Genomic DNA, 25,454 nt, shown 5'->3' on the forward strand with positions numbered 1-25,454 from the left:
AGAAGAACTTCTTACTCAGGGATAATTCCTCTAATCTTAAGTGTTTATTCTCCATTGGTCCACAGGAGGATGCAGAGAAGCTGTATAAGAGCTGCGGCCGCTTCGACCTCCTGAACAAGTTCTACCAGGCATCTGGCCAGTGGCAGCAGGCCGTGGAGACAGCAGAGACCCACGACCGTATCCATCTCAGGACCACTTACTACAGCTATGCCAAATACCTGGAGGCCATCGGAGACAAGAGCATGGCCCTCGTGTTGTAAGAGCCAGCTTAGCACTGATGCTGTCATTTAATTTGACACTTAGCATTTGAACCAAGCAGCATATCAGTACTGGTTCTACAGTGCATTCACATTTTCACTTGAACCTTGCAATAACATCCTATTGTTGTACTAGATATATACAGTGCCTTGCGAAAGTATTCGGCCCCCTTGACCTTTGCGACCTTTTGCCACATTTCAGGCTTCAAACATAAAGATATAAAACTGTATTTTTTTGTGAAGAATCAACAACAAGTGGGACACAATCATGAAGTAGAACGACATTTATTGGATATTTCAAACTTTTTTAACAAATCAAAAACTGAAAAATTGGGCGTGCAAAATTATTCAGCCCCTTTACTTTCAGTGCAGCAAACTCTCTCCAGAAGTTCAGTGAGGATCTCTGAATGATCCAATGTTGACCTAAATGACTAATGATGATAAATACAATCCACCTGTGTGTAATCAAATTCCGAATAAATGCACCTGCACTGTGATAGTCTCAGAGGTCCGTTAAAAGCGCAGAGAGCATCATGAAGAACAAGGAACACACCAGGCAGGTCCGAGATACTGTTGTGAAGAAGATTAAAGCCGGATTTGGATACAAAAAGATTTCCCAAGCTTTAAACATCCCAAGGAGCACTGTGCAAGCGATAATATTGAAATGGAAGGAGTATCAGACCACTGCAAATCTACCAAGACCTGGCCGTCCCTCTAAACTTTCAGCTCATACAAGGAGAAGACTGATCAGAGATGCAGCCAAGAGGCCCATGATCACTCTGGATGAACTGCAGAGATCTACAGCTGAGGTGGGAGACTCTGTCCATAGGACAACAATCAGTCGTATATTGCACAAATCTGGCCTTTATGGAAGAGTGGCAAGAAGAAAGACATTTCTTAAAGATATCCATAAAAAGTGTTGTTTAAAGTTTGCCACAAGCCACCTGGGAGACACACCAAACATGTGGAAGAAGGTGCTCTGGTCAGATGAAACCAAAATTGAACTTTTTGGCAACAATGCAAAACGTTATGTTTGGCGTAAAAGCAACACAGCTCATCACCATGAACACACCATCCCCACTGTCAAACATGGTGGTGGCAGCATCATGGTTTGGGCCTGCTTTTCTTCAGCAGGGACAGGGAAGATGGTTAAAATTGATGGGAAGATGGATGGAGCCAAATACAGGACCATTCTGGAAGAAAACCTGATGGAGTCTGCAAAAGACCTGAGACTGGGACGGAGATTTGTCTTCCAACAAGACAATGATCCAAAACATAAAGCAAAATCTACAATGGAATGGTTCAAAAATAAACATATCCAGGTGTTAGAATGGCCAAGTCAAAGTCCAGACCTGAATCCAATCGAGAATCTGTGGAAAGAACTGCTGTTCACAAATGCTCTCCATCCAACCTCACTGAGCTCGAGCTGTTTTGCAAGAAGAAATGGGAAAAAATGTCAGTCTCTCGATGTGCAAAACTGATAGAGACATACCCCAAGCGACTTAGCTGTAATCGCAGCAAAAGGTGGCGCTACAAAGTATTAACTTAAGGGGGCTGAATAATTTTGCACGCCCAATTTTTCAGTTTTTGATTTGTTAAAAAAGTTTGAAATATCCAAAAAATGTCGTTCCACTTCATGATTGTGTCCCACTTGTTGTTGATTCTTCACAAAAAAATACAGTTTTATATCTTTATGTTTGAAGCCTGAAATGTGGCAAAAGGTCGCAAAGTTCAAGGGGGCCGAATACTTTCGCAAGGCACTGTAGCTCATTCAGAAAGTATTGAGACCACTTGTCTTTTTCCACATTTTATTACGATACAGCCTTATTCTAAAATGTATTTCCCAAAAAATGTAATCAATCTACACAAAATACCCCATAATGACAAAGCGAAAGCAGGTTTTTAAAATGTTGGCAAGTGTATTAAAAATGAAAACAGAAATAACTTATTTACTTAAGTATGCAGACCCTTTGCCATGAGACTTGAAATTGTGCTCGGCTGCATCCCTGTTTTCATTGATCTTCCTTGATGTTGCTGAAACTGGATTGGATTCCATCTGTGGTAAATTCAAATGATTGGACATGATTTGGAAAGGCACACACCTGTCTATATACGGTCTCAGTTGACAATGCAAGTCAAAGCTAAAACCAAGCCATGAGGTCAAAGGAATTGTCCATAGAGCTCCGAGACAGGATTGTGTCGAGGCACAGATCTGGGGAAGGGTACCAAAACATTTCTGCAGTTTTGAAGGTCCCCAAGAACACAGTGGCCTCCATCATTCTTAAATGTAAAAAGTTTGGATCCACCAAGACTCTTCTTAGAGCTGGCTGCCCGGCTAAACTGAGCAATCGGAGGAGAAGGGCCATGGTCAGGGTGACCAAGAATCTGATGGTCACTCTGACAGAGCTCCAGAGATCCTCTGTGGAGATGGGAGAACCTTCCAGAAGAACAACCATCTCTGCAGCACTCCACCAATCAGGCCTTTATGGTATAGTGGCCAGACGGAAGCCACTCCTCGGTAAAAGGCACATGACAGCCAAATTGGAGTTTGCCAAAAGGCACCTAAAGACTATCAGACCATGAGGAACAAGATTCCCTGAATACCTGAATACCAAGCGTCACATCTTGAGGAAACCTGGCACCATCCCTATAGTGAAGCATGGTGGTGGCAGCATCATGCTGTGAGGATGTTTTTCAGTGGCAGGGACTGGGAGACTAATCAGGACCGAGGGAAAGATGAACGGAGCAAAGTACAGAGAGATCCTTGATGAACACCTGCTCAATAGTGCTCAAGACCTCAGACTGGGGCGAAGGTTCACCTTCCAGCAAGACAACGACCCTAAGCACACCGCCAAGACAACGCAGGAGTGGCTTTGGGTAAAGTCTCAATGTCCTTGAGTGGCCCAGCCAGAGCCCGGACATCTCTGGAGAGACCTGAAAATAGCTGTTCAGCAATGTTCCCCATCCAACCTGACAGAGCTTGAGAGGATTTGCAAAGAATAATGGGAGAAACTCCCCAAATACAGGTGTGCCAAGCTTATAGCATCATACCCAAGAAGACTTGAGGCTGTAATCGCTGCCAAAGGTTCTTCAACAGAGTACTGAGGAAGGGGCTGAATAATTATGTAAATTTAATATTTCAGTTTTTATTTGTAATAAATGTCCTTTTTAATGTTTTTTCTTTGTTATTATGGGGTATTGTGTGTAGATTGAATAGGGAAAAATATGTAATCAATTTTAGAATAAGGCTGTAACGTAACAAAATGTGGAAAAGTCAATGGGTCTGAAAACCTTTCCGAATGCACTGTACTCTCAGCTGTGTATTTCCTCACAGTTCTCTGTCTGTTTTAGCTTTGAGAAGTCTGACACCCACCGGTTCGAGGTACCCAGGATGCTCCTAGATGATGCACTGTCTCTGGAGATCTATGTCAACAAAATGAAGGACAAGTAAGTCTGGGAATGGTGGAGTTAGTTTTATTCTGTCCTCAATGCAGACTCTCTATTTACTACTGACTATGACTTTTAATGATTTTAAAGTGTATTCAGTTTTTAAAAATTAAAAAAGTATAAATACAGACATGAACATTTTTGAGTATTTGACATGCAGTTTTCTCTGACCCAGAAATATCTATAAGTGGTGGGCTCAGTATCTGGAGAGCCAGTCAGACATGGAGTCAGCACTACGCTACTACGAATACGCACAGGACTTCCTCTCTCTGGTCCGCGTGCACTGCTACCTGGGGAACATTCAGAAGGTAACACACATTTGTACCAGGGGGAAACATTTATGACATTAGCACACATTTGTGGCAATTAAATGTTTTAAGAAGGGAACTGTTTCTACTCATAAGGATTGTTAAATACCTAAATATGAAAACACAACCTAACCGTGAGGTAAATATCCAATGAGAATACTATTTTTTTTCTCAGGCGTCGGAGATAGCCAATGAGACGGGGAACCGTGCTGCCTCGTACCACCTAGCCCGGCAATATGAGAGTCAGGAGGAGATCAAACAGTCTGTCCACTTCTACACACGAGCTCAGGCCTACAACAACGCCATCCGTCTCTGCAAGGTAACAAATGGACCTCAATCACAATTTAGACTTTCTCCATTCACCTGTGTCCCACTGGCCATAGCAATAAATTAATTACCTACCTATATATAATTATTATATGAAAGATTTATTGCAGACTGATTATATTGTTTCCTATTTATTTCAGAACGCTGTTTGCATTATTGAGGCTATGGATGCGGTTCTAATCCAGTGCTGTATTGTCTGTGGGCCATTGGATGACTTGTGTTGTGTTTTGTGTTCAGGAGAATGGTCTGGATGACCAGCTGATGAACCTGGCTCTCCTCAGTAACCCAGAGGACATGATGGAGGCTGCCTGTTATTACGAGGAAAAGGGTTCTCATATGGACCGTGCTGTCATGCTCTACCACAAGGTTAGTATTTTACCTCGGAGCTCCCTGTTCTTCCCCCTGGCTTAAATGCCTAGGAGGTAATGCATTCTTTATTGTGCCACAAGGGGGCATTAGCTCACTGATATTTGTACAGGAACACATTGCCTTCCAAGTCCATTGATGCTACAGTATGCCCACAAACCCACACACTTGCACACATGATAATACTGTCTCTGATGTTTCTTTCACACATGGATCTCTGTCTCTCTATTTTTCTCAGGCTGGTCATTTCTCCAAGGCTCTGGAGGTGGCCTTTGCTACAGAACAGTTCGCTGCACTGCAACTCATAGCAGAGGACCTGGATGAGACATCTGACCCGGCCCTGCTGGCCCGCTGCTCTGACTTCTTCATCAAACACGGCCAGTATGAGAAGGCTGTGGAGCTGCTTGTGGCCGCCAAGAAGGTACTTTACCCCTGCCTTGTATGTCTTATAAACCGCGCTCGGGTTGTTCCACCAATTCGGGGCCTTTTGAGAAGTGGACCTTGGTCCAACAAAAGTTAGATTTCTCTTAATATTTACATTCATGTCATGAAGAGCAAATGTTCAACTTAATAAAATAAATCAAAAATAATAATAATACATCTCACAAGGTTAAATGAAAGGATGACTACATTAATAAGTGCCTATTAAGTGCCAAATAAAGTAACAGGGTTGACGATTTGTGCTTAAATAAACCATAAATCCCCATGTGACAGGTGGAATGGAAGTTTGTTGTGTTCAACAGGGAGTGGCAAATGAGTGCAAGCTTCACAAAAAATGAAATTCTTAAAACATTTTTAACCTGTCTATCTATGGGTAACCGGGTTGCCGTGTTACTCTCAACCCGCTCAGTTTTCTACCACAAAACAGCAGAACCAGCTCACCTTCTTTTACTCTATGATTATACTATTGGATGTACAATGTTTCTTTCAAAATATATATATTTAAAAAGGAATAGTTTCACCACATTAAAATGAGAGTTCAGTTTATGTAACAGGGTTGACCTTAAAATGGGGGACAGACGTAAATGAATCACTAATCACATTAAATAAATCATCTTCAGAAATGACTGTCAAAGCAACAAAATAACTAGGGCTTTACAATGACGGTGAAACTTGGAGAAATCGAGGGATTAAGTGGGTACAAACTTCCTAGAAGGGAAACACAGGAAAAACAAAATGCTGAATTTTGGCACTTTAGCAAGCCTTTAATCATGTAAAAAAAAATCTGATTTATTGACTACTCCATGTGTTCTATATTAAAGGGCACTTCCTTTAATATAACAGGCAAATTCAATGTTGGTGTACAATTTCTACGTAACCCCCTAAAGTCAATTGACACACCGGTGCGTCAATCTAAGTAACATAATAAAAAAATCCCCATCAAAATCCGTCAGTTTAAACTAGAGATGTTTTTCTGCATCGAATGCGTCTCAATCCACCGCATCCGCCGATGTCGCACTTTCACATCTGGGCTGAAAGGTGACAGATCTAGAGCGGTGTTTGTCAGACCATGAGACATCTGGGGTGAAAGGTGGCAGAACTAGAGCGGTGTTTGTCAGACCATGAGACATCTGGGGTGAAAGGTGGCAGAACTAGAGCGGTGTTTGTCAGACCATGAGACATCTGGGGTGAAAGGTGACAGAACTAGAGCGGTGTTTGTCAGACCATGAGACATCTGGGGTGAAAGGTGGCAGAACTAGAGCGGTGTTTGTCAGACCATGAGACATCTGGGGTGAAAGGTGACAGAACTAGAGCGGTGTTTGTCAGACCATGAGACATCTGGGGTGAAAGGTGGCAGAACTAGAGCGGTGTTTGTCAGACCATGAGACATCTGGGGTGAAAGGTGGCAGAGCTAGAGCGGTGTTTGTCAGACCATGAGACATCTGGGGTGAAAGGTGGCAGAGCTAGAGCGGTGTTTGTCAGACCATGAGACATCTGGGGTGGAAGGTGGCAGAGCTAGAGCGGTGTTTGTCAGACCATGAGACATCCCGAAAATCTGTCTTCTGACGAAAACGTCTGTAGCGTCTGAACGGTTTGACCTATAAATTATTATGGAAAGGGGAGACTCTCACAAACACGATGGCGCCCTCTGATTTGTTCTACGACCCCCACAAGTGTTAGGGGACTCGTCTGAAGGTAACTGGTACCGGTTTTAAGAAATTAATGGAAGTATGAAGATCATTTTGTGCCTGCCCCCCCCAAAAAATAGTTTTATATATATATATATATATATATATATATATATATAAAAATATATGTCTTAAGCTTTCTTATCGCCTAATATATAGGACAAACACATCAAAACCTTGTTTTATTTATTTGCCATTTATGGATGTGTTATTCAATGTGTTTCTCTGGGCTAAAGGCAAAATTCTATATTTTATCAAATAATAAAGAACACAAAAAAAATATACCTGAAGGGGTCCTAAAATTCCAAATCAAATAGTAAAATTAGTATAGTATGACCATCTTAAAACAATTCCATATGTCAGCTTGGAACCCCCCCCCGCTCACATATCATGTACATAACTGGTGTGTCTGTGTTGTAAGTGTGTGCGAACTTATGCCATCATTGCTCATGATGAGTACATGTCTTTTGTCTATAAATGTGTGTGTGTTCAACCCCAGTACCACGAGGCCCTGCAGCTGTGTCTGGACCAGAGCCTGACCATCACCGAGGACCTGGCTGAGAGTATGACCGTGACCAAGGAGTCCAAAGACCTCTCAGAGGAGGCCCGCAAAGAGCTGCTGGAGAGAATAGCTGACTGCTGCATGCGCCAGGGCAACTACCACCTAGCCACCAAGAAATACACACAGGCTGGCAACAAGCTAAAAGTAAAGAGACTGGGGTCTGGGGTGCATCTCTATTTCCTCCTCTTGTTTTTCTTCATTTCCTCTATCCTACATCTGCTATGATCTGAGAAATTGGATTTAAGCAACTGAGATGCACCCCACTTACACACATACTATTAAACAGTACTCATTAAGACACCATTATCATAGTAACTTGTAGTTATATAGATGTATGTTATCCAAGAAACGTGAGATCCGTCATTTTCAGTGTTGTATTTTCTGCTTTGCTTTTGTCTTTAGGCAGGTGTGGATGTTAGTTACAAGCATTGAATACAATGTTACACTATAATTGTCGCTTAAGTTTGGTCCATGTCTGTTGATGCAGTACTTAAACTCCCTTGTTGCGGCTTTTCTAAAAAGTGACTCCAAACACATCTCCCTTCTGTTTCACAGGCCATGCGGGCGCTCCTGAAGTCAGGGGACACAGAGAAGATAGTGTTCTTCGCTGGCGTGTCACGTCAGAAGGAGATCTACATCATGGCCGCCAACTACTTGCAGTCTCTGGACTGGCGGAAAGATCCGGAAATCATGAAGAACATTATTAGCTTCTACTCCAAAGGCAGGGCTCTGGACCTGCTAGCTGGCTTCTATGAAGCTTGTGCTCAGGTAGGGAACTACTTCATAATATTGAAAGTTCTTGAAAAGGTTCTACATGTTTATTAGTTTTAACTTCAGTCTGGTAATAAATTATGTATTGGCCATATTTATTTATATTTAAATATGACAATTTATAGTACAGTTATTCCAACGTTTGTTATATGAGTATTTATAAACTAGTAACATTATGCATGGATATTCGGGTAATGCTAACAGATTCATAACTTTGTCTCATAAGCCTAATCTCTAATGTACTTCTAATATTGAGGGTGAATGTGTGAATCTGTTTACCTCTTTTAGGTGGAGATAGATGATTACCAGAACTATGAGAAGGCACTGGGTGCTCTGACGGAGGCCTATAAGTGCCTTTCTAAAGCTAAGGGCCACAGCCCAGACGAACACGAGGCTCGCATGGCTGAGCTGCAGCACAAGATCACTCTGGTCAAGAGGTTTGTCCAGGCACGCAGGTAAGAACAGTGCACTCTCTCTATTTTGTCTATTTCTCTCTATTTCTGTCTCTCTCTCTCTTTGTTTCACTTTCTTTTAGTCATATGTTGAGTGGCAGTCACTGCTACAAGGCTCTTTTATTATAAATGCCACGATCCTCTGATTTTAGGTTTGTCTCGATACAAGTAGAGTAATTACGGAGAGGATATTTTGTGGATCTCACCGAAGGAGATTTGATGTGTGATCCTGTCTGTCCATCCCCTGTCCCTGTAGGTTGTATGAGGAGGACCCAGGGGAGGCGGTGCGTCTGTGCGAAGCCCTGCTAGAAGAGCTAGACCTGGACCCTGCTGTCAGGATAGGAGATGCATACGGCTTCCTGGTGGAGCATCACTGTCAGCGGGGCAGCTTCCAGGTGGTGAGTGTCTAGTGATACTAGTGTACACCATCATTATCATGAACATCAACATTTTCAGCCTCCTTTTCATCTTGATCTTGCTTGTCGTCATTACCATTGTCGTCACTGTCATCGTGAATTCATGTAGCTGGATACGATATTTATAGACCTATACATACAGCGGTGAGCATCCTAATTCTCAGTCCATATTCTCGGCTCGGCAGGCCTACCGCAAGCTGGAGGATCTGCAGAAGCTGCTGCCCTCTCTGAACATCAGCTACTACGTGAGCCAGGGCAGCCTGGATGCCCTGCAGAGGGCAGTGGGTGTACCCCTGGGCCGGGGGCAGCTCTCAGGCAGGGGAGACCGACGCGACAGCGGGGGAGAGGAGGACGAGGTGGAGGAGGACGAAGCCCTGGTGTCCCACCAAGGGGACTGAGGGCTGGGACACAACCCTGGTCTTGTGGGGGCAAGAGGGTGTGCACGGTGTTGTTGTAGCCCACAGCTGTCTAACCTGATTCAGCTAATCACGGTCTTGATGAGCAGTTGATTAGTTGAATCAGAGTTCTAGGCTGGGACAAAAGCTTGCATATACTGCAGCCCTGCAAAAACAGGAATAAAGAACGCCTCACTAAAGCCACAGAGACTTCTAAACTAGGACTAGAAAGACAAGGTGGCCTGATTCTATGGCCCTTTCATACAGGGTAAAAACCTAACAAGTTGCACCCTCCAAGAGGATGGTTAGTATACTCGGTGCAGAGTATAATGTTACACCCGATGGATCACAGTATACACACAGAGTATATTTATGGTAGATGAAATTCAAAATATATTTACCATACAAATAAGTTGGATTTCAGATATTTTTTACACTAATAAGCCTTTACTTCCATTTGACTGAAAGGAAAAATACATTGCTATACCTTGCACAACTATACAATATTTGTTCTGCTGATGCCGTTTAGCTTTTTCCTCATGCAGAATGTTCTCTTTCAACGCAAAATAAAGCCGCTTTTGGATCTGAAAGTTGTGTGCATCTTGGACCTAAACCGTCCTGAAATTGAAACACCAATGTTTTCTTTACCTGAAATGCATTTTGTATTTGTGGTCAGAGTTTGTACATTTCACTGAATGTGGTTTGTGTCGTGTGTATTGATAGTGTTTTGTACATTTCTGTGAGTTAAATTGAAATCTTTGAGATATTTTGCAAAGTAATCTGTACAGTATTTTACCATTTTTAAATAAAATGTTTATACCTTTCTTGGGTGATGCCAACAAACCCACATACACACGTCAGAAACACACAGATGGTCACTGATACTGTTGTTTTATTTTGTCTACAAAAAAAATGTATTCACAAAAACTTGACATCTCATTCATTTATTGGTAGGTAGGGATAAATTGCCATCTGCCTTTCACATTGCCCATTGTCATTCGAAATAAATGGCAAAAACCATGCCAACGGCGAAAAGGTGTCTGTTCTCAAAGTTGAGAGTTAGAAAGTTGTCCTTTTCATCATCCCACAGGGTACGGCTTGCTATCTTCACTGTCTGGTCTTTCTTGTCGCCGACGACCACCCTGACCACGTATCTGTAGCAGTCGAACACTTGCTCTTTGCAGAACGCCAGGACGTCTGCAGCCACTTTATCAGCCACATCTCGACAGTTGTCGTGGTCGTAGGCTAGCTCACCGAATGCTTGGTTCATCAACTCCTCGCCTTTCTTCTGAATCAAATGGGGAAGAAACTTCTGCTTTGGTCCCAACCTGTAGGTGTTGGCTATTTTCCCTTTGAACCCTGATTTCCAAACTGAAGACCCTCGTTTCACAGGGTGGGAGTCGTCGTCGTCATGCATTTCAATGTCCATGGTTGACCCTCGGAGCCTGTCAGTATGGCTATCTTTGAGAATCCCCTTCATAATGCTACCCCGACGCTCAGACATTTCTGGGAAACTTTTGGAAGTTAAAAACAAGTGTATTTTCAAGGACAGGTAAACAATTCAGGTAGAGCGGCGAGTTGTGAAATTTTGAATCAGCTGTTCCAACTGTCATTGCGCGACTCGAGCCACCGTGTCCTGAGACCCGGCTTGTGCTCAAGAGTTTCTCAGGCTGTGAGCTTTGAACTATTTGAGACAAAATAACAAAAATCTAAAACATTAATAAATACATACAATCCATTACATTTGATAAATATAGCTCCTATTCGTCGAAAAACTGTTTTTAATGTCGTCTATTTCGGCCAGGTGCAAGTTTAGGGTCCATGGCAACAACCAATGTTGTAGATACAAGAAACTTTCTCCTAACTCTGGAACTTGGGATAATTCATTTGTTTGGTATTAGAAACATGGACTTAAGGGACAACCGTTCGTCTTTAAATGAACTACAGGACAAAATTCGTTGTTTGACAGATGAAAATGTAAGTCATTTACTTTGACAATCTTTTTAAACTGGCCTATTTTGGTCAAACTTTAAACATGAACCTTCAAGGTTACCTTATAGTTGCATCAAGCTTTAATATCTTCAGTAGGCCTATGGCTTGTGTTCCTGAAAAATGTATAAAACAAAGTCTTCATTGTTTAAAAATAATACAAATATACAACCAATTTAGGTCCAGCTCCGTGACAAAAATGAAAGCCACTTTACCAAACTGGGCTACCTTGAGAGCAGGTTGGGCTATCTTGCAGGCTCCAAGACTGACCTCTCTTCCAAACTGGTCTCAAGCGAAGAGGAGAAACTGAAGGTAGGATATATGAGACCACATTGTATTCGGATATCTATCAATCACTTATGTAGGATGTAGACAGACCTCTTGTCTTTTTGTTAACTTAAATATTTATCCTTTTATATCCCTTTATCCGTCAGATATCCAAGGAGCTTGTCGAGGTACATATACAGACCAACAAAGTGAGGGAGCAGTATGAAAAGGACATTTTTGACCTGAAAATAAAGGTGATGCTCAAATTAATATGTATTACATAGTCATTACAGACCTCTGGGCCCTACTTTACCCACCTGGGCCCTACATAGTCATTACTCACCTTAATAGAAATGATCCCAACCCTGATGCACAGATATCACAGATATAACTCTAGTATCTCACCCTTCCCTCCTCAGATCCTATCCCAGGAAGGTGTGGTGGTGGAGATGGAGATGGAGAGGGACAGGCTCTGCAGGGAGCTCCAGTCTGTCACCGGCCGCCTACGGGTGGTAGAGAGGACAGGAAGTGACCTCACAGAGGAATACATGACCCTGAAGAGGAACTACCTGGCTCTGACTGAGGCCCACAATAAGGAGGTGGTCCAGAATGACGAGCTTAGCGCTGAGCTGCTTGGGCTGGCCCAGGCTCGTGATGACCTCTTCAGGCAGACAGAGGAACAGCAGCAGCGTGTTAGGGCCTCTACAGAGGGTGGTGTCTATGGGCAGGCTGCTCAGGAGCTGGACAGGGTACGGGCGCTGGTCAGCCGTATGTCTCACAATAGAGTAATGGTGAGAGGGAGCTTTGGTTCATTTCCACAATTGGCAATTACCACTCACACCCACTCACAGAAATTTGTCAAAATACATTTCCTATAAGGCACAAAAAAATTATCTAATAACTTCTGGTCTAATACCAATGTGGCTCTATAACTTCCTCATTGCTCAAATTTGTTTTTCTCTTATCACAGCCAGAGGACCTGGCTATGTTGGACCAAGAACATAAATCTATGGAGAAGAGTGTGAGTATATCTTTGAACACAACAAGTCATGTATGAGTGTCAGTAATACTTTGAACCTAATGGAACTGAGTGCAAGTGTGTTATTGTGTAAGTGAAAACTGAATAATGCCCAACAGTTTCACATCTGATCAGTTTATCATAAATAGTCAACAGAGCCATGATATATAGAGAGCTCGGTCAGGTTTCAAACGGCTGCCATGTTAGCGCCTTTATTCTCTAAATTTTGATGTAACAATACGAAAGCACCTCTGACAATTCCCTATGAAATAACCAGCTATAAACAAGCAAAACACATTTTTATTGATTAGCATTTGGAATAATGTGTATCTAAGTCTGTACTGTGTTGTGGTGTCAACATATCTGCTTTCACTGGACATCTTCATAGGTTTAGAAAACGATCAAAAATTAACAACACAACACAGAAGCGTCAATGATCACTTAGCAACAGCTATGGAGGAGAAAGTGGCACTCGGAACACTGACAGAAACCGCATTGGCCCAACTCTATATATTGTGGCAGATGGCAGGGAGAGGTGAGGGGGCTGGTGATTGTAAGGAGATATCTTGCAGCCTGCTGGTTCCACCCCCGAGCCTTATATGGACTTCCTGCCCCAACGAGGCAAGCCTGTGGTTCATTAAGCCATGGAGTGCTTGGGGATAAAAGAGGAATTTGGCTGCACAAATAGGAGGAGGACTGAGAGGGAAACATGTGCTATAGGGAGTGTGAGAGAAGAGCGAATTATCTGTGTGATTACCCCCACTGTGTACCGAACCAGTTTGGCTGAGGACCTGAGTTTTAGGATTACCCCTGAAGAATGGAACAGACAACAAGAATGGATTGTGGACTGTGAACTGGTTGCTAAATTCCCCCCTTTCCCACAGTGTGCAAATCTCCCTAATAAATTCTCCATTTGTATTCTAGTTGTGCTTCGTGTGCATGTTTGGTTATTGAACTTGGTGACGAAGAAACCCCACCCCCTTGAGCCTGCTACAATATATGACTGATAGCCAGTCAATATTCACATCCTTTTTTTCGATGTCTGACATAGCTGCTTGGGAACCAGGATGTGATCAAAGACATGCTGGAGCAGATGAAGAAGAGCTATGAAGAGCAGCAGCACAGACTAGAGGAGAAAGTGTGAGTAGAGAGACACTAGTCTAGTCTCACATGTATTTACATCAAAACCATGAACCTGCAGTAGCCTCTCAGTAGCTACTATAAACAGTAGTGATTGAGGAAACAAGGTATCTTGTCATTATCCTTCATTTTTCAGTCATCAACTTCTCTAACTTGTCTCAGGCTGTTCACTGTAGCCCATGTCTGCTTTGTGGTATTCTGTTTGATTTGGTTTCTGTTTCACTGTGGTCCACGCTACAATTTGGGATTATTTTTTGTGATGGGGTCTCGTCTGGTATGTGGTCTCTGACATGTTTTTTCTTCTATGATGGGTCTTCAGGGTGGCGATGGGCAAGGAGCAACAAGAGAACAAGAGAGCCATCCGCGATACCCAGCAGAAACTAGCCGAACAGAGTGCGGTACGAAAGAGCGCATCACATGTGTCTGGTCTACCCAAATTATTGTTTTGTACCATAATTGTTTTTGGATTTGCCATTAATCAATCTGAATCTGCAACTTGCGCTGTAAAAATTGGAATTAATTTTGTGTGTGTGTGTGTGTGTGCCTATTCAGGCCATGTTGAGCTCTCAGAGCCAGCTGAAGGAGGTGGAGGAAGAGAACTCTAAGCTACAAATGCAGGTGAAGGAACTGAATGAGGAGTACCGTGCCAGACTGGGATGCTACCTACAGGACCTAGCTGTGAGTACACACTAAGACATATGCATGCACACAGGTAGGCTACACATACATTATGCACAGTCAAACAGATGCCGGGATTCGCAGCGTAGACATGTACAGACAGAAAGATCCCCATTTTCCTACCCCACGTCCTTCCTAACCCACTACCACTAGTCCCCAACTCCTACCACACCACAGTTATACAAGGGAACCCACACCACCCATGCTGTGGAATCTATGGTTTTTGCCTCTTGTCTCCAGGAGTATGTGGATGGTCTGGCAGAGGGGAGGGGGGTGAAGGGCCCCCCAGAGAGGGTGAAGATGAGGGGCTTCGTGGACAGCATGCTCCAAGAGGTGCGCTCCTCCTACAGGGCTAGAGAGGAGCAGCTAGCCTCTGCCGCACGCTCCTACAAGAAGAGACTGCAGAGGCTCACTAAGAGCCACCAAGCCCTGCTTAGCGCATACAGGTTAGCCCCTCTCATGCCCTCCATGTTGTATTTCTGTGATTTACTCAATGTGTATACCACATGGATGGTCCTGTCATCCTTGGTTAGGTTTGTGTGTGTTATTAGGAAACTTGACCCCCAACCCATCGCTCCGTAGTCGTTCTCTATTGGCCGAGGCTGCCTGACCGGATCTAACCACCCTGTTCCACTCCCGCCCCCCAGGATGCCTCTTCCCCAGAGCTAAACAAACCTATCACGTTCTGTGCATGTGTTTTTTTTAATGCACACATTTCTAAAAAGCTGAAAAAACCCTGCAGCGATTTGAACGACAACAAGATAATGGTCAATAATATTAAAGGCTGCACTGAAATCTAACAGTACAGCTCCCACAATCTTCTTATTATCAATTTATTTTAAACAATCAGTCATTTGTGTCAGTGCAGTACACATTGGGTGCCCTTCTCTATAAGCATGCTGAAAGTCTGTTGTTAATTTGTTTACAGAGAAATTGCATTGTATTTGGTCAAACACCATTTTTTTCCAACAGTTTGCTAAGAGCTGGCAGCAAGCTGATAGGTCTGCTGTTAGAATCAGTAAAGGCTGCTTTAACATTCTTGGGGAGCAGAATGACTTTGCCTTCCTTCCAGGCCTGAGGACAAAGACTTTCCTCTAGGCTCAGATTAAAGATGTGACAGATAGGAGTGGCTATAGAGTCAGCTACCATTCTCAGTATCTTTCCATCTAAGTTGTCAATGCCAGGAGGCTTGTCATTTTTTTTTAAATGTAACCTTTATTTAACGAGGCAAGTCAGTTAAGAACAAATCATTTATTACAATGACGGCCTACCTAAAGGCCTCCTGCGGAGATGGGGGCTGGGAATAAAAATCAATAAAATAAAAATATAGGACAAAACACACATCATGACAAGAGAGACAACACTACATAGAGACCTAAGACGACCTAAGACGAACACAGCATGGCAGCAACACATTAACTGGCAGAATGGGTGTTGTATGTGGAGGATAAGGGCTGCAGTAGATTTCCCTGATAGGGAAGAGTGAGGCCTAAGAGGGTTTTATAAATAAGCAACAACCAGTGGGTCTTGCGCAGGGTATACAGAGATGACCAGTTTACATAGGAGTATAGTGATGTGTCCTATAAGGAGCATTGGTGGCAAATCTGATGGTTGAATGGTAAAGAACATCTAGCCACTAGAGAGCACCCTTACTTGCCTATCTATAAATTACGTCTCCATAATCTAGCATGGGTAGGATGGTCATCTGAATCAGGGTTAGTTTGGCAACTGGGGTGAAAGAGAAGTGATTATGATAGAGGAAACCAAGTCTAGATTTTACTTTAGCCTGCAGCTTTGATGTGCTGAAAGAAGGACAGTGCGCCATCTAGCCATACTCCCAAGTACTTGTATGAGGTGACTACTTCAAGCTTTAAACCCTCAGAAGTAGTAATCACACCTGTGAGGAGAGGGGCATTCTTCTTACCAAACCACATGACCTTTGTTTTGGAGGTTTTCAGAACAAGGTCAAGGGCAGAGAAAGCTTGTTGGACACTAAGAAAGCTTTGTTGTAAAGCGTTTAACACAAATTCCGGGGAGAGGCCAGTTGAGTATAAGACTGTATCATCTCCATATAAATGGATGAGAGAGCTTCCTACTGCCTGAGCTATGTTGTTGATGTAAATTGAGAAGAGCGTGGGGCCTAGGATCGAGCCTTGGGGCATACCCTTGGTGACAGGCAGTGGCTGAGACAGCAGATTTTCTGACTTTATACACTGCACTCTTTGAGAGAGGTAGTTAGCAAATCAGGCCAAAGACCCCTCAGAGACACCACTACTCCTTAGCCAGCCCACAAGAAAGAAATGCTCTACTGTATCAAAAGCTTTGGCCAAGTAAATAAAAATAGTAGCACAACATTGCTTAGAATCAAGGGCAATGGTGACATCATTGAGGACCTTCTAAGATTGCAGTGACACATCCACAACCTGAGCGGAAACCAGATTGCATACCAGACAGAATACTATAGACATCAAGAAAGCCAGTCAGTTGATTGACAAGTTTGTCCAACACTTTTGATAAACAGGGCAAAATAGAAATAGGCCTATAACAGTTAGGATCAGCTTGATCTCCCCTTTAAATAAAGGACTAGCCGTGGCTGCCTTCCCAGCAATGGGAACCTCCCCAGATAGGAGAGACAGGCTTGGCAATTTATAGGGGAAGCAACCTTAAAGAAGGGTCTAAACCATCTGACCCAGATGTTTTTTGGGGTCAAGTTTAAGTACCTCCTTTAGCACCCCGGACTCAGTGTCCACCTGCAGGGAGAAACTTTGTAGTGGAGCAGGGGAAAAAGAGGGAGGAGCATCGGGGCTAGTCGCATTAGAATATGTGGGAGATGAGGAAATGTTGGACGGGCAAGGAGGCATGGCTGAGTCAAATAGGAATCCTGACTTAATGAAGTGGTGATTTTAAAGAGCTTAGCCATGTGCTTCTTGTCAGTAACAACCACATTAGGGGACATGGGCAGCTGTGAGGAAGTGCGTTTATTCTCCAGGTCTTTAATCTTTTTCCAGAACTTTTTGGGGTTAGACCCACAGAGAGAGAACGGCTCCTTAAAGTAACTAACTTCATTGTTGGCATTTCCTGCCTAAGTTTGCCCACTTTACCAATGAAGTAATCATTAAAATAATTGGCAACATCATGGTTTTGTGATGAATAAGCCATCTGAATCGATGAAAGATGGAGTTGAATTTGTCTTTCTGAGCATAATTTAATTTAATTAGTTTTTTTTCTCCATCATTCTGTATGTCATTGATCTTGGCTTCATAATACATTTTCTTCTTCTTTTTGTTGAGTTTAGTCACATCATTTCTCAAATTGCAGTAAGTCAGATGTGCAGCCAGACTTATTAGCCACTCCTTTTGCCCCATCTTTCAACCATACAGATTTTCATCAATGCATGGAGCGTTAACAGTTCTAACAGTCAGTTTCTTAATAGGTGCATGTTTATCAATAATTGGAAGAAGCAATTTCATAAATTCATCAAGTGCAGTGTCTGGTGCTCTTTATTAATCACAGACTAACAAATATTTTTTTTACATATTCTACATAAGTCACAACTAAATATTTTGTATGGTTTCTTATTCACTATTTTAGGCCAAGCTTTTGGCACTTTGGCTTTCCTGTATATAGCCACTATATTGTGATCACTGCATCTAATGGGTGTCCAATACAGCTTTAGTGTAATACAGTATGCACACTAATAATCAGGAAGCAAGTTCAGGGAGTGAATTGAATAAACAAAACAAACACGAGTAGCGTACAAACATTTAAACATATAAACAGAAACAATAATGCCTGAGGAAAGAATCAAAGGGAGTGCCAGATATAGGGAAGGTAATCAGGAAGGTGATGGAGTCCAGGTAAGTCTCATGAGGCACAGGTGCACGTAACGATGGTGACAGTTGTGCGTAATAATGAATAAACTGTCGACAACGAGCGCCAGAGAGGAGGAGTAGGAGTAGACGTGACAGTCTCCCTCCCCTATGAGTGGCTCTAGCTGCAGGACGCCAACCAAAGTGACGGTCCCGAGGACCAGGAGTGGGCCAATCGCTTCTGCTGAGGCGCGGGAACCTGTCGAGCCGGTCGAGGTGCGGGAACCTGTCAAGCCCGCCGAGGCATCACCAGTTGCTTCGGCAGCCACCCTGGGACACGATGTCACTAGTAAAAAAAAAAGAATGTATCCCTGTTGCTTCCCTTTGGCAAGGCGTTATTCTGTAACGTTAATAATTGGGAAGCAAGTACAGGGAGTGAATTTAATGAGGTGCATATACGTGTAATGATGGTGACAGGTGTGCGTAATAATGAGTAAACTGTCGACAATGAGCGCCAGAGAGGAGGAGCGGGAGTAGACGTGACATCTACAGTATTAGTAAAAATGTGATCAATATTTTTTGATGATCTTGTTTCTGTAGTGTACCGTATGTATTGGTATGTTGATTAACCTCTCTTGGGTAAGGGGCAGTATTTTGAAGTTTGGATGACAAATGTGCGCAAAGTAAACTGCCTGTTACACAGGCCCAGAAGTTAGAATATGCATATGCATGGTAGTATTGGATAGAAAACACTCTGAAGTTTCTGAAACTGTTAAAATAATGTCTGTGAGTATAACAGAACTGATATGGCAGGCAAAAACCAGAGGAAAATCCATCTAGGAAGTGGGATTTTTTTTATGTGAGTTGTTTTCTATTGAATGCCTATTGACTATGTTATGGGTGAGGGCCCATATTGTAGTTCCTATGACCTCAACTAGATGTCAACTGTCTTTAGATATGCTTTCAGGCTTGTATTTTGAAAAACGACGAGTAAAAATACATTTTGGTCAGTGGACAGGGGAAGTATGCAGAGCTGGATTGGGCGTGTGATCGTGAGCGCGTCGTTCGTTGTTTTACCTTTCTTTTGAAATCGCTATTGAAATATTATTGATTATTTAGACAATAGACAACCTGAGGATTAATTATGAACATCGTTTGTTTTAGACAAACTTTACCGGTATTCGTCTGTATGGTTTGACCTCCCTGGGGCCAGTGGATTACTGAACAAAACGCGACAACAAAACTGAGTTCATGGTACATAAATAGGGACTTTTTCGAACAAAACAAACATGTATTGTGTAACAGGGAGTCTTGTTAGTGCAACCATATGAAGATCATCAAAGGTAAGTGATTAATTTTATCGCTATTTCTGACTTTTGTGACTCTTCTACATGGCTGGAAAATGTTTGTATGCTTTTGTAAGCGAGGCACTGTCCTCAGATAATCGCATGGTATGCTTTCGCCGTAAAGCCTTTTTGAGATCTGACACGGCAGCTGGATTAACAAAAAGTTAATCTTTAAGCAGATGTATAACACTTGTATGTTTTGAATGTTTATTATGAGTATTTCTCTATTTTGAATTTGGCGTTTTGCAATTTCACCGGATGTTGACCAGTGGGGACGGTACCTATAAGAAGTTAATAACCTGAACCAGATAACAGGCACTGGTTACAGTGAGAAGTTTCCTACTGAGCGGACAGCTTGATGAAAACCAGTCAATATTCAGGTCCCCAAGAAAGAAGACCTCTATGTTTACATAACATACACTATCAAGTATTTCACACATTATTTAGATACTAACTGTTAGCACTTGGTGGCCTATTGCAACGTTGAGGAAGATGTACATTCCTCTCAAGTTCTTGGGTCTTTCCAGAACAACTATCTTGTCCTTTAACCTCAGGAACTTGACCAATGTCGGCCTGGGCCTGTCACCTGGGCCGGTGGTGGTTTTTCCAGGTCTCGTGGCGATTCTGCAATTCTGTCCACAACCATGTTGTTCCGCCTTGATTCTTTGTCATTGTTATCATGGATTATCATACAGATTGCTGTCATCTTGACGTTTTCCTATTTAAACTCATCGAGCTAACCCTGGGAGAACTGCAAGCTGTTCGTCCATTATTTTATTAGTTGACTCCATCAGTATTTGTACACAACACTTGAAGCTGTTTTCTTGTTGTACCAACTGCTTGTAAAATTATTTTTGTTCATTTAAAAGATTCTTCACTTGTGATAGACACCACTGTCCTCAATGGTACTCCAGCCGGCTTTGGTCTTTGTCAATGTAGCAACGTAGGTTACGCTGTTATTCCTCGCAGTTCCAGACAGGGCAGGTTGCAGGGAGGATAGGAAACAACAACAACAAACAGCAAGGATCCAGACAGCCACAAGCCCGGTACAATCAGAGGTTCCAGCCACAATAGCTAACCACATTGCGGGCTGCGTTCAAGCCCTCAAGAAAACTCTGCTAGCTTGATAGGCAGCTAGCTAGCAACTAGATTAGCTGCTACGCCAAGCAGCTCCTCAGACCCTGTCTTGGTCGGAAGGATATGTGGACAGATGGATAGTAGTGGTCCCAGCAACTGATGCCAACCGCATTGCGGCCACCAAACTCAAAAGGTAGATAGCTAGTAACACAACTTTTTCAATAGACTTTCAAAACTTTGCAAAACAACAAAATGATCTCTCCCACGTTCTGCGATCAACAGAATGCTTGTGGACAGAGTGTATGGGTAGAGTTGTGAGACAACACATCCACCAGTGACAATAAAAAAAGTATAATCTTAACTAAGAATATTGCATAAGCATAAGCTGGATGCAGACATAATGTTTTGCAATATCCTTTTCCTAAATGTGAAACCATACCCATTTAGCCTATATGACAACATCACATGCAACATGTAGCCTAGCTCTGTCTACACATTGCATTGGGGCAAAATACCTCATTTGCTTCTCAATGATCATGCAACACCAAACAATTTGATATACAGCACATCATTGCAATTCGCCAGAGTAGCCTGTTCCACCTATTTGCAGACGAACTAGCACATGCACAGAAGGTATGGTTGTTTAGCTATCGGAGGCGTCCAGAGAATCCGGTCAGACAGCCACTCCGTTCACTATTACCTTGTCTTTCCCTTGACTTTCTATCTCCTCTATAGTATGAAAAAATTATCACTCTTCATAAACTGGTCCCACTTCCGCAATCTAGAAACTAATAGCCAACAAATGACTATGACTTCACAATGCCAAACACCTTCAGCCGGCTCTGTTTCCTCTGTATGTGTGTCAGGGTGCAGAGGGAACAGGTCCTGTCCCAGCCAGAGAGTGGCTTGGACCCCGGCCCCCCTGAGGCCCACTTCAGCCTGGAGTCCAGTGAGCTGAGGGGAGAGATGGAAAGGGAGCTCCAGCTCCTACGCCAGGACAAGGCCAGGCTGGAGGGCCAGCTCCGAGAGGCTGAGAAGCCTGTAGTTATACTGACAAGACTGATTTTAGACTGAGTATTCTAGACCATATTTATTGTGTTATTCATTGATTTGTACCTTTTTTTTAGGTGGCTGTCGTCACTAGACCTATTCAAACAGTCAACTTTCAGGAGTAAGTAATATCTTTGAAAATGACATGAAATAATAATCAAATGTATGAATGAAGTAGACCATCAATAATCTCTAACCTTGTACAGTTCTGGAAAATCAGGGCAGATATCTGAAGAGGCCTGGACTGATATTAGGAAACAGCTACGGGAGATCACCAACTCTACTCAGGTAATAACATACCCCTCTACTTATACAAATCAGAGATATGAGTCCACTGCTTAACCCTCCCATATTAACTTCTCTTCTAAGAATCAAATTGTTATAACTCTACAACAAAATAATCTGTTTTTATGACCTGAGTTAAGTTGAAATGGAAACATTCCTGTTGTCCAAACAGGAGGGCCATGAGAGGGAGCGTGCCCAGCTCATCACTAGGGCTACAGTTGCCGAGGAGCAGCTGTTAGAGCTGCAGGAGTATGTTGACAAGCACCTGGGAAGGTAACAACACCCATTTTGGAGCTGTCAAGTTACTAAAAGGACATAACAAATTCATAAAGACATGATGTCTGTATTGTCTATTCCGTTTTGATACTCAGATCTCATAAATGTACCTGACATATTCTCCCATAGCTACTGACTTCATTAAGTGCACTACTTAACAAAGTGGCAGGGTACTGACAACTGGATTTAAGAATAGATTACTAGAGTCTGTGTAAAGGGTGTTTAGATGAGCGTTGTCCCTCTCTACAGGTACAAGCAGGAGATCACACGGCTGCGTAGACTGCTGGGTCTGGAGACGGGGCTTGCCCACAGAGCAGAGGCTCCCAAACCCCGCCAATCCATCGCTCGATCAAGAATCCAAGCTATGAAATATGATCTTCCACCCCCCTAAAAAAACAATACAACACATGAACCCTTGCTTTGGTATCTAACCATATGTATGAAATCTGTGCCAGTCAGAATATTCCTCAAAGAATAACATGATTGGCTACTATGACATAATAATGGACTCCATGGAAAGGCATTTGTTTCAATATAGCTTTTTATTATCATTTATAAAATAACAGTTCCTCACTTCATCAACATGACTGTAATATGATGAGGCCGAATTTTAAAGATCTCACTGAAATTCAATTATTTTTAGAACAGGTCTGCATGTCCACTTTGATATTTAGCGTACACATACATGTTATTGGAGAGCAAGGAGGAGAAAGAGAGAGAACAAGGGGGGGCAGGAGGAATAATTGGTTGGATGAGAAGACGTTGTGGGGTGAGAAAGCAGCCATACGTGGTGCTTGAAGTGGATTAAAATAGGAGCCAGTACTCACTCTTTATATTTGGAGCCAATATAAACACCAATATAAGAGGTGCCGGTACTCAAGTAGTAGAACAATTGACCTGACACTTCTGTGAGAGAGAATGGGATAAAGACAAATAGATCTTAGTTTGGAAATGCTAAGATGGAGTCTATATAACCAGCGTTAAAAGCAACTCATTCACATAGAGAAATTAAGGAGATCAAGAGAAGATTATAGAGCTACTGTATTAGTGCTTATTGTTTCACTATAAATAAACTACACTAACTTTTTCTGCAACTTGCTCTCTTTTCTGTGGCTCCAACATGCTCCAAACCTCCAAGTGATCTGCCATGTCTGTTACATTCTTACACATGGTGGCAGCATTAATTATGCAAATTGTCTGATAGTTAAGTTAAAACGAATGTACAGTAACATTTTGCCAAGGTACTACATTGGTTAATTGTGAGGGCACAGCACACTTGTTACCCAGAGTAGAAAATATCTTGCTCTCTATTGTTGGGAAGATAGGGGGACAGGCAGTGCATCAGAAGCCACTGCATTCCTGTATCTGGGACAATTGTATCAATACTCTTGGTTTGATTGTGCTGCACGTTATAATGGATGACCTGCACTTATAAATACATGTAACACATGTAACTATAATGAAATTAACTTTTAGAAATGTGAAAATTTGTTTGTAGGTACCTGCTATAGAAATGCATTTATTCATGTTGACATTCGTTTTGACACCTTAATGCATACTTTTAAATTATATTAAGTGAATTGAACATGAAAATAAATATGTTTTAGAGAGTATTAAAAACATTTAATTAAAATACTGTAGAATTCTATTTGTTCCTATGGAGGACTGCTCCTTCTGGGGAATTCCAAAATGGCGGCTGGTGTCTTCAAAACCCACCATTGGACATTATATAGCATCTGCAATCCAGGGTTTATACACATCATTCCAACATGCAGATAGTTTACTGAAGTCACTGTAAATTCCAATGTAAAGGTAAAAGTCTAGTTAATCAACACTGAAGGAGATCTATCACATGCATGCAGCTGCAGATCTTTGAAAATGCTGTATGAATTTATTTATAAAAAGATTATAAGTGCACAGTATGGTTTTCACAAACGGTGTAGTGACTGGATTTGAATCAACTATCTTTAAATTAGGTGGGAGACTATGGTGGAAAATTGCAAGATTATGTTATAATGCTTTTATTGCATCAAATTGTTGTTTTATGCAACAGAATAGAGTATTCTTATAACTATTGTGTGTGTGTGTGTGTGTGTGTGTGTGTGTTCTACTGAGGATGGGCCTATGGGAGATAACACTGACAGGAGATTCGTAAATCTATTATAACAATCTTGCAATTTTCCACCATAATCCCCCATTTTGAGAACTTAAAAAAATTACAAGATTTAAGAACATTCATTCACATGTAGAAAATGTATACATTCTTCATAAACCAAGAAGCATAAAAGCAATAACTCATTGCATGGGTTCCTGCATGTGGCCCGGCTGCTATAACACCTTACAAGAAACTTAGCACTGTCTCCCATTTCAACCTACAATACATATTCTAAGCATTCTAGCAATTTGTCTGGGAAGGTTATCATACACAGTCTCCTGCACGAACCCATGAAGAAAAACAAAAGATGCATACAGTTTATGAGATTCAAAGCTATATCTTCATAGACAGTGAAAAGCACATACGTAATGCAAAATGCAGTGCCTGCAACAATGGAGTTTAATTAAATAAGCTTTAGTTATCTATCACACTCCAATGGCTCAGCATCCAGAAACAAAAATTATCATATCTTGTTGGACAAATCCAGGTAGTGACTCCTGGTTAAAGTAAAATGTATTCCATTGGTGGCTAATGAACATGACCCAAGACAAGCATTATGATTCCACTATTTATAAGGCTATGCCTATAGATCAAATAGATTAGTATCAGTTTCACACCCCCCAATCAGAGTTCACCCTCTCCACTCATCATCGCATGCTGAGAATAGTGTCAACATCTTTAGTTCATAACAGCAATCAAAACAATCAATCCCTAATACATTAATTGCTTCACGCATATAGTCATTAACATACTAAACTCAAATCACTCCTTCAGTTTCCAAATCATAATCAAAACCCCAATTAATTATCCAACCAACATTTAGAATGACAGTGCTCAGTCATTGAAATTGGTCCTATCCCTCAATTTAACACACATCAACATTTTTTATTTTACCTTTATTTAACTAGGCAAGTCAGTTAAGAACAAATTCTTA

At 42.1% G+C, this 25,454-nt stretch overlaps 3 protein-coding genes across 3 annotated transcripts in view; 2 read left to right on the forward strand and 1 right to left on the reverse strand.

The window, feature by feature from the left end:
• ift140 (intraflagellar transport 140 homolog (Chlamydomonas)) overlaps nt 1-10,254 on the forward strand; it is a 55,244-nt gene extending 44,990 nt beyond the window's left edge. Inside the window, exons 20-30 of the mRNA XM_021565195.2 lie at nt 66-256; nt 3,609-3,704; nt 3,880-4,012; nt 4,188-4,331; nt 4,577-4,705; nt 4,944-5,126; nt 7,334-7,540; nt 7,952-8,164; nt 8,456-8,622; nt 8,876-9,017; nt 9,221-10,254. Coding sequence (XP_021420870.2) covers nt 66-256; nt 3,609-3,704; nt 3,880-4,012; nt 4,188-4,331; nt 4,577-4,705; nt 4,944-5,126; nt 7,334-7,540; nt 7,952-8,164; nt 8,456-8,622; nt 8,876-9,017; nt 9,221-9,433 — 1,818 coding nt within the window. The 3' untranslated portion in view covers nt 9,434-10,254. The remainder of the gene's footprint in view (nt 1-65; nt 257-3,608; nt 3,705-3,879; nt 4,013-4,187; nt 4,332-4,576; nt 4,706-4,943; nt 5,127-7,333; nt 7,541-7,951; nt 8,165-8,455; nt 8,623-8,875; nt 9,018-9,220) is intronic.
• A 52-nt stretch (nt 10,255-10,306) lies between these two features.
• Nucleotides 10,307-11,005, reverse strand: dlc2 (dynein light chain 2). The gene is given in 1 exon segment (NM_001124583.1): nt 10,307-11,005. A coding segment is annotated over 1 exon segment (510 nt). The 5' UTR covers nt 10,935-11,005; the 3' UTR covers nt 10,307-10,424.
• Nucleotides 11,006-11,072: 67 nt separating this feature from the next.
• Nucleotides 11,073-23,459, forward strand: ccdc78 (coiled-coil domain containing 78). The gene is made up of 14 exons (XM_021565196.2): nt 11,073-11,407; nt 11,600-11,731; nt 11,854-11,940; nt 12,106-12,477; nt 12,657-12,707; nt 13,756-13,844; nt 14,164-14,242; nt 14,397-14,522; nt 14,763-14,968; nt 21,621-21,795; nt 21,882-21,925; nt 22,011-22,092; nt 22,262-22,362; nt 22,615-23,459. Exons 1-14 carry the CDS (start codon nt 11,252-11,254, stop codon nt 22,754-22,756), a joined length of 1,842 nt encoding a protein of 613 aa, XP_021420871.2. The 5' UTR covers nt 11,073-11,251; the 3' UTR covers nt 22,757-23,459.
• Nucleotides 23,460-25,454: the final 1,995 nt, after the last annotated feature.

The sequence above is a fragment of the Oncorhynchus mykiss genome, chromosome 16 (assembly GCF_013265735.2).
Source record: "Oncorhynchus mykiss isolate Arlee chromosome 16, USDA_OmykA_1.1, whole genome shotgun sequence".
NCBI classification, from domain to species: domain Eukaryota; kingdom Metazoa; phylum Chordata; class Actinopteri; order Salmoniformes; family Salmonidae; genus Oncorhynchus; species Oncorhynchus mykiss.